The 14,316-nt window shown below is 42.4% G+C and overlaps 1 protein-coding gene across 1 annotated transcript; it reads right to left on the bottom strand.

The window, feature by feature from the left end:
- Window positions 1-299: 299 nt before the first annotated feature.
- On the bottom strand, window positions 300-10,889 carry DNLZ (DNL-type zinc finger). The gene is given in 4 exon segments (XM_044659679.1): window positions 300-570; window positions 3,429-3,568; window positions 6,216-6,620; window positions 10,869-10,889. Coding segments are annotated over 4 exon segments (729 nt in total). The 3' UTR covers window positions 300-407.
- Window positions 10,890-14,316: the final 3,427 nt, after the last annotated feature.

Below are 14,316 nucleotides of genomic sequence, written 5' to 3' on the forward strand. Positions count from 1 at the left end.
TCCCAGCTGTGTGACCCTGGGCAAGTCACTTGACCCACATTGCCTACCCTTACCACTCTTCCACCTATGAGTCAATGCACAGAAGTTAAGGGTTTAAAATAAAAAAAAAATATATATAAAAAAAAAAAAAGGCATGTGTCTATGACTTGAGTGCCCTGTGGCCCATACAGGCTAGTGTGGAGGTCACCCAAGGCCTAAGAGTATTCTCAGAGTTCTGATTTTTTGACCACTAAGTTCTAAGACCTGAGACTAAACAGCTTATGAAGCCTGAAAACAGATAACAGACACTGGAATTTGAAGATGATTCATTTTTGTTTATAAAAACAAACAAAGGTAACCCAGAGCCAAGATTCCTTTCTTTTACAGCACAGAGAGAAAATGAGAAAACAAGTCAACATTCATCTGGATCAGGCTGGATCCTTCCTCGAGGCCCCTGAGGGATCTGAGCTGCTTTCCCCCTCCGAGGGAGAAGCAGGCTGGGCCTCAGTCTCCAAAACAACTTCGAGAATCTCCTCACCAGTCAAACGGGTCACCTTCTCCCCTCGAGCTGCCAGGATTTCTTCAATGTTCCTAAAGACAAAAATGACCCAATGTTAAGCCACAGCCAGCTCCCCCGGAGATCTGCTCCTGAAGATGGAGGCTTGACTGACCAGATGCAAACCCATCACTCTATTCTTGCTGACTCTCTAGCTGGTCTCTGCCTGCATTGCCTCCTCTCTCAAGAGTAGAAGACCTATGGCAGGACTGCAAATTGTCACCATCTAAGGTCTTGATCTGCAAATAGGGAGCTATGTAGTACTAGAAGAAAGATTTAAATACTCCTTCCTAAGTTCAGGGCTAGCCCTAAGCAAAATTTTCAAATAAGAAAAGTTAATTTCCATATTCTCCCACACCTTTCTCTCTATTGAGGGAACCTTGTTTCCAGGGTCCTGGCCTTTAGAATGCCCATGAAGTCCCAAAGCAACCCAAAAGAGGCCTAACAAGCCAGCACAAAGAACTCCAAATTCCAAAATACCAGCCTAGGAAGCTAGACAGCACAGAAGATAGGGTGCTGAGTCTGGAATCAGGAAGATCTGAATTCAGATTCAGCCTCAGGCACTAGCTTTGTAATCTGGACAAGTAATTTAATCTCTATCTGCCTCAGTTTCCTCAACTGTAAAAATGGGGATAACAAGAGCACCTAGTTCTCAAGGATAATGAGGGTTCAAATGAGATTTTTTTGTATATCCTTAGTACACAGTAGGCACTTAATAAATGCTTTGTTCTCTCCCTCCCACCTCCACATACCCTAATCAAAAACTTATTCCTTAAATGTAGTTCTCACAAATAGGTGTTAGAGAAAACCAAACTGCCTGAACTAATTCTCACTAAGGCATAACTTACTGACATCCCCAAAACTCTCAGAGGGGCATTTTTTAATACAATGTTATTTCAACCAAATTATCTATAGTTGTTGGCATTCCAGGCAATTTAACAAAGGAAGTGAAAAACTCAGAGCAAGGGGAAAATAGCAGTCTTAGGCAGAAGGGCCACCACATAGAAAAGCCAGTCATTGGTCAAAGGATATGAACAAGCAAGTTTTCAGATGAAGATATCAAAGCTATCAATAATCATATGAAAAAATGTTCTGTACCACTCCATCAGAGAAATGCAAATTAAAACAATACTGAGGTACCACCTCACACCCAGAAGACTGGCCAATAAAGCAGAAAAGTGGTCATGTTGGAGAGGATGCGGCAAAATTGGGACACTAATGCATTGTTGGTGGAGTTGTGAACTGGTCCAACCATTCTGGAAGGCATTTTGGAACTACGCCCAAAGGGTCACAAAACTGAGCATTCCCTTTGATCCAGTAATAACATGACTGGGTCTGTATCCTGAAGAGAGAAAGGACCTACTTGTAAAAAATACTTATAACTGCTCTTTTTGGGGTGGCAAAGAATTAGAAATTGAGGGGATGTCTATCCATTGGGGAATGGCTGAACAAGTTGTGGAATATGATAGTGATAGAATACTCTTGTGCTGTAAGCAATAAGCAGGATGATTTTGGAAAAAGCTGGAAAGATCTAAATAAACTGATATAGAGCAAAATAAGGAGAATCAGGAGAACCCTGTACACAGTAACAGCAATATTGCACAATGATCAACTGTGAAAACATGGCTGCTCTCAGCAATGCGATGATGTGGGACAATCCTGAAAGACTTATGATGGGGAATGCTCTCCAACTCCAGAGAAAGAACTGTTCATCACTGTATTTAGAGTTTTATTTTGGGGGTTTTGTTTTGGTTATATATGAGTGTGTTCTTACAACAACTATCAATATGGAAGTGTGTTTTGCATGATAATACATGTATGGCTGAGATCAGATTGTTTACCATCTCTTAGGGAAGGGTGAGAGACAGTTTGGATCTTATAATTTTGGAAAACACATGCTGAAAATTATTATTACATGTAATTGGGAAAATAAAAGATCTCTGAATTAAAAAAAAAAAAGCAGTAGTGCTAGAAATCAGTTCTCCTAATAAGTCCCTGCTATTCACAATGACAAGCAGTGAAAGAAACCCTGTAGTGACAGCTATCTGGACGTACAAGGTGGTTTGGAAAGTGAGGGAGAGCTCTCTGTATAGATAAATCCAGAACATCTTTTTTTTAAAGATTCACTTCAATATTTTATTTTTAATCACATGTAAAATCAATTATATATGTAAAATATGTATGTAATATATATTATATATGTAAAACATGTATATATGTAACATATGTATATATGTAACATATATATAGATAGATAGATATACTTTTTTTTAAATTTTGAGTTCCAAATTCTCTCCTTCCCTTCTTCTTCTCCCCTCATTGAGAAAGCAAAGCAGTTTGATACAGGAATAACAAGATATCTTAAAAGATTTTTCTTATAATTGTTTTAACTGGTTTCTAAGTATTTCAAATGATGTGAATGTGACTATGGGGGAAATAAATGAAGTTCACACTAAATGTGGGAAAGACAGTGCACCAGACTGTGTGTCAGAAGAACCAAGTTCCAGTCAGAACTGCCATTTACCAGCTATCTGGGGTCAAGACTCTGGATGTCTCTAGTCAAGCCTCAATTTTCTAATCTATAAAATGGGGATAATGCTTATACTGCCTACCTCTCATGATTACTGTGAAGATAAAACACTTAGTAAACTTTAAAAGGTGAAAGAAATGGCAACTATCATGAAGGGCATCTGTACTTATCACATGTTTTCACATATCATGTTTTGGTGAGTATCAGAATTCTGGTTATTGATGAGTTCATGAGTTTGGATGTTGTGTGGCAAACTTCCTTTTAAAAAACTAAAAGGAGCTTATTTCTTAGATCATCGCTGGGATTGATTCCAACACACACCCAAAGGGACTCAACTGATTTCTGTGGGAACTGAGTACTCACTTCTTCCCATCCAGGTCTGAAAACCAGCCCAGGTTGTCAGCAATGATGTGGTGGTTCTGGCAGCTGGGACATGTCACAATCACCACGCCATTATGATAGGCAAGCTTGGAGATTCTTTTAGTTGACCTTGTCCAACAGACCTTGGAGAGAAAGCAGGATTGTGAACCTGCCACCATCACTGACTCCCACCCATGGCCCATCTCAACAACATTCTGTGCTCAAAACAGCCAGCTTGGCCTCAGCCCTATTGCCCTCTACGTAGGGGACACACATGCTGAGATAGGAGGCATGATGCAGTTAAGGGAAAAAATATTGGACTTGGTGTCCAGAGACTTGGACAGACTGCAGCCCGACTCTCTTGTTTACTAGTTGTATGTGATCCTGGGAAAGTTTCCTTGTTGAAATTCAGCCTTCATTTCCTCACCTGTAAAATGGGTATAATAGATACTTTCACTATCTCCCTCACACGTTGTTATAACAAAAGTGCTATGTAAAACTTGAACAGCTTTATCATTATTTCTCCTTTGGCTGCCTTGGTCAGGGCTAAACATTATATAGGTGCTCCCAAGAGTCATATAATGTTTTATAAGCATCCTAGCATAGGCATAGCAGCACAGGCATCCTCACATTTAGCTTCTGCCTCTGGTCCAGTGCTGTCTCACCATGTCCCTATTCTCCCTATCAATGTCTTCCAGCCTGTCTCAGCTCCTCTCCCACCATTTGCCTTGACCACTAATAATACCTCACATTTATAATGCTTTTAAGGTTTACAAAGATTTTTGCCCCACTCCTAATAATGTAGTAAGCAGATAGCCCAAGTACCATTTCCATTCTACAGATGAGTAAATGAAGGATCAGTGGGAAGAGGCTTGCCCACTGCCTCCTATGCCTTAACATCACCTATGGAAAGGGTTCCATTCTCCTCCTCTTTGCCCTTCATCCCTCAACCTGGTGTGCCCTGAGCCATACCTTCCCCTAGACATTGTGCCAAACTATCTCCCCAAATCCCTCAGACCCACTTCTCTTCCTCTTAATGCTCCCTGCCTAATCCAGCCTCAGACCTGTCCCACATGTGACAATCCCTGCATCTCCTGGACTTGTAGATTTTTCTCCCCCACTGAAAGTCCCTGTTACCCCCAAACTTTGATTCCCAGTTCTGGGGCTTATTCCTCCCTCCTCTTCCCCCAGCCCAAAGCCCTTCAATACCTTTAAAGCAATAGAAATATGAGTTATTACAAACACAATGCCTCTGGTTTCCAGAGCTCCTACTTCAGTCTTTCCTCTGCCCTAAGGGCAGCTACAAGGACTGGAAGGGCCTGGAGTCAAGAAGACCTGAGTTTAAATCCAATCTTAGACCCAGGTGACCCTGGGCAAATTACTTAAACCTCTGCCTCAGTTTCCACATCTGTAAAATGGGGATAATAGCTCCTACCTCCCAGGGTTGTGAGCTGTAAAGTGCTTTGCATAATTCCTGGCACATAGTAAGTACTATATAAATATTAGTTCTTTACATTAAATGTAAAGTGCTTACCACAGTGCCCAGCATATAGCAAGCACTATATAAATATTGACTATTAATTGTAATATGCTTACCACAGTGCTTGGCACATAGTAAATATTAGCTGCTACTATTATTTTTATTAAGTGAGACCATAATTGTAAAGCTCTTAGCACAATGCTTGGCACATGACATAAATATTAGCTATTATCATTGAGACAATGATTGTAAAGCACTTTGCACAATGCCTGGGACATAGTAAGCATTATATAAACATTAGCTATTATCACTATTTTTAAATGAGTTAAGTGTAAAGCATTAAGCACAGTGCCTGGTACATTTTTATCATTCTGTTGTATCTGCCTCTTTGGGACCCCATTTGGGGTTTTCTTAGCAAAGATACTGGAGTGGTTTGCCACTTCCTTCTCCAGCTCATTTTACAGATGAGGAAACTGAGGCAAGCAATGTTCCCTGATTTGCCCTGGATCACACAGCTGATGCCTGAGGCCATACTCAAGTCTTTCTGACTCCAGTCCTGGCCTGGAATCCAGGCCCTTTGGCTACCTAGCTGCCCCCTGGCACAAAGAGAGTGTTATATAAATATTAACTGTTATTGAGATAATTGTAAATCACTCAGCACAATGCCAGGCACATAATGACATCAAAATATTAGCTAGTAGTAGTAGTAGAACTCTATCCCTATAGCTCATTCCATGGAAGTAGCCACCATTCGCTATGGGAAGAACACCAACAAGGGAGTCAGAAGTAGATTCTAGTCCTGGCTCCAATTCCAACCCTACTGTGTGACCCTGAGCAAGTCATTGCGCTCCTCTCTGAGCCCTAATTTTCTCTATGTGAAAAATGAACGATTTAAAAATAGTAGTTTTTGAACTAGATAAAACTTAAATCCCAGGTGAAGGTTCTCCAAGTCTGGCCGTGGAAGGGTCCCTGAGCCCCTTTCAGGGAATCTTTGAAGGCCAAGACTTTTTTCCTAATACTTCTATGACGCCTTACTCTCTAATCTCCAGGGCATTGAACCACAGAACCTATAGGCTCCCAGGGATGCACGCACGCGTCAAAGGGGCGGGGACTGCAGCAGCCCAGCCTGGCCCCTCTCAGTTGATCTTGACAGTTTCACAGTCACGCTACTTCCGCTCAGCTGCCCATGAGGTTCGAATGCCGCGTGGTCCAACGGTCCGAGATCCCTTCCCACCCTGCCCCGCTCGGGTTCGAGAAACAACTTCCCCCTGCCGCAGACTTCAATCTGCATCCCTACGCCGTAGGCCCACCTTGCAGGTGTAGACCAGCTGGTAATGAGAGGCCTGTATCCGGCCCAGCTCAGCCCCGGTACCTGACTCTGGCCCGGAACTCAACAGGCGCCGCCAGCACCGCCTCCCTTCCTCCGGGCTGGGCCACAGCCACCTTCTCCCCATGGCATGTCGGATGCATCCCTGCCGTGGGCCCGGCCAGGTGCCGGGGACCAGAGTCCGGGCCAGTTGCGGTAACCGCCAGCCCCACGTCGCTGCCCGTTGCATGTTTCCGCCCACTCCCGGAAGGGCGGATGAAGCCGTAGCACTGCCATCTTGAAGTTGGGCAACGCCGTGGCCTATGGCAACTCCAGCCGGCGAACAAGCTTCCTGTCACGCTGCCCTCCCCTGGCTGGATCGACTCTTTGCAGCGCCATCCTCGCTGTTCTGAGGGAAGAATAGAGGACCCTTCAAGACCTCCAGCCTTCAAATGTTCTGGACGCCCTAGTTTAAGAAGGATACTGATAACCTGGAGAATGTCTAGAGGAGGGCAACCAGGATGAAGAAGGGATTTGAGTCGTTTGTCATAAAAAGTCTGGTTGAAGGGACTGACGGATAGGGGGTGCGGTTTAGCCTGGAGAGAAGACTCTAGGGGATCAGATGGGGAATCTGATAACTGTTTTCATGTATTTATTCTCTTTGATCCCAGAGGGAAGAACCAGGAACAACCAGTAGAAATTGCAAAGTGGCCAATTTCAACTTGTTAAAGAACTGTCCAAAAGTGGAATGGGTTCCTTTCAGAGGCTCCTCTGAGCAGATTTCTTTGATGTGTGGATTCTACTAAATGGCTGATGTGATCAATCCACAAATATTTTCTTTCAAACTCTCCAGCTCTGGGGTAGGGCTGCAGAATCTAGAGCAAGAAAGGATCCTTATATGATGGATTTAGGGCTGGGAGAGTGGATTTGATCCCATTCTTTCATTTCACTGATGAGGACAGCTGAGGTTATTCACCCAAACATCAGAGATGAGATTTTTGAACCCAGGTCTAACTGCAGAGCCAGAACTCATTTCAGTATACCTCTCTGGACCTCAGTGTCTGCACCTGTAAAATGGAGTTGCACTAGATGATTTGAGGTCCCTTCCAGCTCTAAAACCTGTCATAACTCTTGACTTGCTCCCCATTGCTCTCCAGTAACCAACATTCATGAGGCAGTTTGTGACTAGGGGTTGAGTACAAGTCAAGAGACTTCCTCTTCAGGTCAGAAGCATTAAGACCTGCTTTAGAGGAATCTTGTTTTGATGGTTCTTAAAGTGCCTGCTGTGATCTAGACACAGAAAAAAAAAAAGACACCCTACTCAGCACCATAGCCAAGAAGATAAGTCCAAGTAGGACTTCTCAGGCCTGTCTTCCCCCAAGTGACAACATTGCTCCCTCTAAAGTCATCTTCAATCTACTACTACTACAAACAGACTACCCTGATAACATTGGAAGACTAGGCTGTAGGAAGGCAACAATCCAGGCCTATATTATCAACTAATCAACTGGCAAGCATTTATTAAGCACCTTTCAAATGCCAGGCATTGACAGTTGTGAAAATCGTGAAAAGCAATCCCCTCTAGGAACATACAGCTGAGGCCTGGGAGAGGTGTCCATATTTTATTGTTGCTGTTGTTCATTTCAGTCATGTCCAACTCTTCATCATGCTGGAGTTTTCTTAGCAGAGATACTGGAGTGATTTGCCATTTCCTTCTCCAGCTTATTTTACAAATGAGGAAGTTGAGGCAGACAATGCTGAGTCTTGCTTAGGGTCACCCAGCCAGTGTCTGAAGCCAGATTTGAACTCAGGAAAATGAATCTTCCTGATTCCAGACCTTATGCTCTATTCACTACATCACCTAGCTGCCATGTCCATATTTAGGTAGATACAAAATAGATATAAGGGGATTTTGAGGGGAAGGTACTAACAGTTGGGCATCATATTAAGGCACCATGTTGAATGTGACACAAGCTGAACCTTGAAGGAAGCTAGGAATTCTAAGGGAAAAAGTTGAACGGGGAATGAAACCAGGAGCCAGGGACATGGATGAGGAAAAGGAAGAAGGCATGTCCAAGTACAGTGTGCATGATGGGAAATAATATTCAATAAGGTCAGAAAAGTAAGCTGTAACCAAATTGTGGAGGACTTTAAAGACCAAACAGAAGAGTTTAGATTTGATCCTGGAAGTCATAGAGAACTGTGTATTCTCTTCCTTGACTATCTGGAAAATCACCACTGGAAAGGACTTATGACAAAAGATGCCATCCACCTTCAGAGAAAGAACTGATGGAGTCAGTGCAGACTGAAACATACTATATTAACTTCGTATTTTTTTTCTGAGTTTTCTTTTATAAAACAACTAATACGAACAATGTTTTATCATGTAAAATCACTATCAGATTGCTTACATCTCAGGGAGGGGGAATGAGAAGGACAGAATTTGGAACTCAAAATATTTATTGCTTTTACAGGTAATTGAGGAAAAATAAAATAACCAATGAACAACAAGAAATTGAGCTCTGGGCATTCTAGTGAAGCAGAACAGTTCACAAGGGGGGAGTTCCTTTGTATTCCAGATGATGTAATGTGGTTCGGGAATTAATCTTGCTCCTTCCACTTGATTCCAGTATTTAAGATCTTTCAGGAGCTTTTGAAAAGGAGTAGGTATATCTTCCATTAGGTACATGGCTGTCACATTCCTTCATTTTTGGCAAGCATTCAAAATACCTTCTCCCAAAGCATTCAGGTTAAATTGATAACCAAGTTATTACCTGCTTTCTAACTTCATCACTACACTGAAACTATTCTCTCCAGTTACTAATGGCCTCAAATGCCAAATCTAAAGGCTTTTTCTCAATCCTAATTCCTTCTCGACCATTCAGCAACATTTGACACCATTGAATGCCTTTCCTTCATTCTGCTCTCTCCGTTCTACTTGTGATCACTTCTGTTTTCTTTGCTGGATCATTTTCTGTATCTTACCCCTGAACTGTATACCTCAGAATTTCATCTGGGGCCCTCTTATTCTCTTATTTCTGTTCTCTCTCTTGATGGCTTCATCAGTTCCCATGAGTTTGTCATTTCTATGTAGATAACTATCTAGCCATCCCTAGTCTATTTCCTGGGCTCCAGCCCAACATCACCAACTACTTATTGGGCATTTTGAACTGGATGCTTCATAAGTTTTTCAAATTCAACATTTCCAAATCAGAATTCATTATCTTTCTCCAAGAGCTCAACTGTCTTATGAACTTTTTTCTATTTTAAACCCTTACCTTCTGTCTTAGAAGAAATATCCATTCCAAGGCAGAATTGTAAGGGCTAGGCAATGAGGGTTAAGTGACTTACCCAAGATCATACAGCTAGTAAGTGTCCAAGGTCAGATTTGAACTCCGGACCTCCCATCTCTAGGCCTGGCTCTCAATCTACTAAACTACCTTGCTGCCCCCAATCTACTCTATTAACATTTTTCTCCATCGTTTACTCAAGTCTAGGCAATCAGTAAAACAGATCAAGCCTTGATATATAGTATTTGCTCATTTTTATGTAAATGCTCACATGGAATTAACACACTCCTGGAAGTAACCTTAGAAACCATAGAATCTGAGAGTTTAGAGCTGAAAGTGCTCTCAGTCCAACCCCTTCATGGAAAGGGCCTGATTGGAAGGAAAAGAACAATAGCTTAGCTGTCAGAGGGGTGGCTCTGCTAGTCACTGATTTGAACAAGACCCTTACTTCCTGTCCTTGGGACTTAAACCCTTTCTGTCTTAGAAACATTGGTTCCAAGGCAAAACAGTAAGGACTAGGCAATGGGGGTTAAGTGACTCGCCCAGGGTCACATAGCTAGGACGTGGTGTCTGAGGCCAGATTTGAATCTAGGACCTTCTGGGTCCAGGACCTACTCTCTATTCACTGAGTCACCCAGCTGCCCCCTGAACTTAACTACTTTTGTCAAGGGATCACCTTTCTAACTGTATGGGATCACAAACTAGAAATCATTCTTGACTTTTCACTTTTATAATTCCTACTTCCTGACGTAGGAGAGCAAATTTTGTTGTGGGAGAGCAAATACTGATTCTCACCCAAAGAATCACAACTCAGGCATTTGTTTATGGATGTTACACATAGTGTAGTTGGGGCGATGGAAAAGCCATAGTGGAGATTTCAGGGGTCTAGCTTTTTTTTATTATGGGTCTGGGGTACTGCCCTCCTCCCATCCTAGGAATTCTCTGCCCTCCCCTTAGATTATTCCTCCCAGGGGCATTCCAGGGGAAGGGACAGGGAAGGAACACTAAGATTCCCAGTACACCTGGGTGATGTTTCCTCCTATGTCCCATTTGTTAAGCTTGATTTAGTGTTTGAGTGTCCTTTCTCAGCCTTGTAAAACTCTTATCAAAGTCATAATATCCCAGATGCTTCCCCCTCCCTTCAGGCTTGACCTTGCAAGTGCTTATCAGCTGGGAGTAGCTGGGAAAGTACGGAGTTTCTAATATCTGCTACCTAGAAAAAAACATAAGATCTAAAAGCACCATTAAAAAGGATTTTGAAAATGTTTCTAAGATTTTAAAGCGCCATTTACCACTGCCAGCCCTCATTCCCTTTTTAAAATTTTTTTAAAAAATAAAACATTAATATTCATTTTTGAACTGTTTACATGCTTCACCCCTTCACCCATGTTTACATACTTTCCCCTTCACCCATGGCCAACGCACATTTCCACTGGTTGTCCTCATTCCCATTTAATCACTTTAAAAACAAAATCCTTACCTTCCGTTTTAGAATCAACACTGTGTACTGATTCCAAAGCAAAAGAAAGTTAAGGGCTAGGCAATTGGGGTTAAGTGACTTGCTCAGAGTCACACAGCTGGGAAGTGCCAGGCTAGATTTGAACCTAGGATGACCTCCTGTCTCCAGGCCTGGCTCTCAATCCACTGAGCCACCTAGCTGACTCCCCTACCCCCCAATCACTTTCCAGGTTGTATCCATTCTTTCCACACATCTCTTAAACACAATATTTAATTCACTCACACTGCCATCACTTTAGTTCAGGTCCTCATAATTTCTAGTTACCTTCAAAGCTATTGTAGTAGCCTCCTAATTGGTTTCCTTGTCTTAAGTCTCCTTTTCAGGCTAACCTCCCTACAGATAACAGTGCCATGCTTAAAACCCAGGTGTGACCTACTCAAGAAGCCTTAGTAGCTCCCTAAAACCTAACTCCCCTCTATGGCACTTTAAACCCTTCACAAGCTATATCCAACCTACTTTTCCAGGCTTAGTATACATTATTTCTCTTTAGACAAGCTGGTTTTCTCATGTGGAGAACCTCTCTTTCCCTCTCCCTCTATCTGTCCTCTCCTCTCTCTTTCCCTCTCCCTCTATCTGTCCTCTCCTCTCTCTTTCTCTATCTCTAGCTCTTCTCTCTCTCATCTTCTTGCCTCTCTATATCTGTTCATCTCTGTCTCTTATCATCTATCTGTTTTTGCGGGCTTTCCCCCAACCCTGGAATACACTCCCCTTCTCACTTCTCCCTCAGATTTTCTTGCCCCTTTCAAAATTCTGCTCATGTCATTACCTACCAGAGGTCTTTCCTGACATGACACTGTTCTCCCCAGATGCTAGTCAGCCCCCTCAAAAAATGAACTTGTATTTGTTTTGCATATACTCCTTTGTGTATAGGCAAAGACTGTTTCATTTCTATCTAGGGATCCCCAAAGCTTACCGTAGTAAGGGTTTAATAAGTGTTTATTGATTGAAGATTAAAGACTGGGTCTGAAAGCTACTCATTTGTAAATGAAATGGTGTTGATTGTAAAACTTCACAAATCAATATGTATCTAAGTAGGAAGCGCTTATCACTGGAGAACTGAGAGAAAAGAGCAAGATTTCAAGCTTGGCACATTTATAAACAGATGTTCTGTCAGTGCCCAATGGCATATTTCCATACATTGAAATCTTTAATTATTCTCTTCTCCCTCTACACTATCTCACTTAGTGATCTCATCAGCTCCCATGGATTTAATATCTCTGTGCCCGTGATGGCAAATCTTTTAGAGACTGAGTGCCCAAACTGCAACCCTCACACCTCAAGAAGGCATCCTCCCTACCCCCACCCCCGCCAGACAGGGGAGGGAGGAAGTGCTCCCATTGGGCTGCTGGACAGAGAGGCAGGTCATGTGAGAAATGTACTCAGGCATGGTGGAGAGGGCAGGGGAGCCGTCCCCTCTGGCACTCATGTCAAATTCGCCAACATGGCTGGCTCTGTGCTAATGATGCTCCAGTCCTAACCTTTCTCCCTACCACCATTATCATGCTTCCAATTGCCTGCTGGACCTCTCAAAATGGATTACTTATAGACAAACTCAACATGTCCAAAACTGAACCCATATTTCCTCCCCAACTCTTCTCTTTTCCAAATTTCTCTATTATTTGTCTCTCTCTTTTTACATTCTGTGTTAGTATCAATTCTAAGATGGAAGGGCAAGGGCCAGACAATCAAGGTTGTAACTTTCCCAGAATCACACAGCTAAGAAGTGTTTGAGGCCAGATTTGAACCCATGGTCTTCCAGACTCCAGGCCTCGCTCTCTTATCCACTGAGCCGTCCCACCTGGTTGCTTCCTCTGTTATTGTCAAGTTACCAACATTCTTCCCTTCATCTAGGCTCACAGCCTAGATGTGTGTTATCCTTGACTTCTCACTCTTTCATCCCCCATATCTAATCAGTTGCCAAGTCCAGTCAAATCTACTTCACAATATCTCTAGAATATTCATCCTTCTCTGACACTCCCACTACCCGATGTCTGGAATACTGCAGTACCCTACTGGTTAGTTGATTAGTTGCTCTGAATCAAGCCTCTTTCCACTCTAATCCATCATCCACTCATCTGTCAACAAGATCTTCCTAAAGCATTGGTCTGACTCTATCACCTCCCATGGATCAGAGATAAACTCTTGTTTGGCTTCTAAAACTCTTCAAAACTTGGTCCTTTCCTACCTTTCTGGTCTTCTTACTTCCTAACTGGCATTGCTCTTCCTGCTTTAGGATACTCCATCTCTACATTCCAGGAATTGTCAATGACTGCCTCCTATTCCTGGGATTCTCTCCCTCTTCCTCTCTACCTGACTTCCTTCAAGTTCCTCCCAGCTAAAAGCCCACCTTTCATAAGAAACTTTTCTTAATTCTAGTGCCTTCCCTCTAAGATTATCTTTAATTTATTGTGTTTGTGAAGAGTTGTCTGTATATTGTCTCCCCCATTAGACTGTGAGCTCCTCTGAGAACAAGAATTGTTCTTTGCCTTTCTTTGCATTGCTAGGGCTTAGTACAATGTCTGGCACTTGATGTGTACTTAATAAAGGCTTGTGGACCTGGGATAGTGAGGTGGCTCATTAGATAGAGAGCCAGGGCTGGAGGTGGGAATTCTTGGGTTCCAATTTGGCCTCAGACACTTCCTAGCTGTGTGACCCTGGACAAGTCACTTAACCCCCACTGGCTAGCCCTTACCACTCTTCTGCCTTGGAACAATATTTACTATTTATTCTAAGAGAGAAGGTCAGGGTTTTAGAAGAAGGAAACAAAGCTTATGAACCTAACGTTAGAAAAGAAAAAAGACAAAATTTGACTTACCCCTCCTACTCGTTCCTGAAGACAAATTCAGGTCCCGAAGGAACATATTTTCTTCCTTCTGTACAACTAGGTCATTGAGTGACTAAAATCTTTTCATTCTCCCCTCAGGGAGCAGAGGGTGTCTTGGGACAAATGAGTAAATACACACACTCATGCATACTATTTAAAATGAATGAAAGTGATAATGTATGTATAATCCAGTGAAATTACTTGTCACCTCTGGGAGGGGAGAAGGAAGAGGAGAGGGAGACAACAAGAATCATGTAACCATGAGAAAAAATTTTTAAAAATTTAAAAATGAGTGAAAGTTATTCATACTCAGAATGAAGAATAAGGCCAAGAACCTTTAGGCACATGGTAATTTATCTCAGGATAATAAGCCTGGTACTGGATACTTCACAGGACTGTTGAAGAAATGTAAAATGCATTGTATCACTATATAGAATAGATAAGAATTATTACAAATTGAACTACTAATTTT

This window comes from Gracilinanus agilis, chromosome 2 (assembly GCF_016433145.1).
Source record: "Gracilinanus agilis isolate LMUSP501 chromosome 2, AgileGrace, whole genome shotgun sequence".
Classification (NCBI taxonomy): Eukaryota; Metazoa; Chordata; class Mammalia; order Didelphimorphia; family Didelphidae; genus Gracilinanus; species Gracilinanus agilis.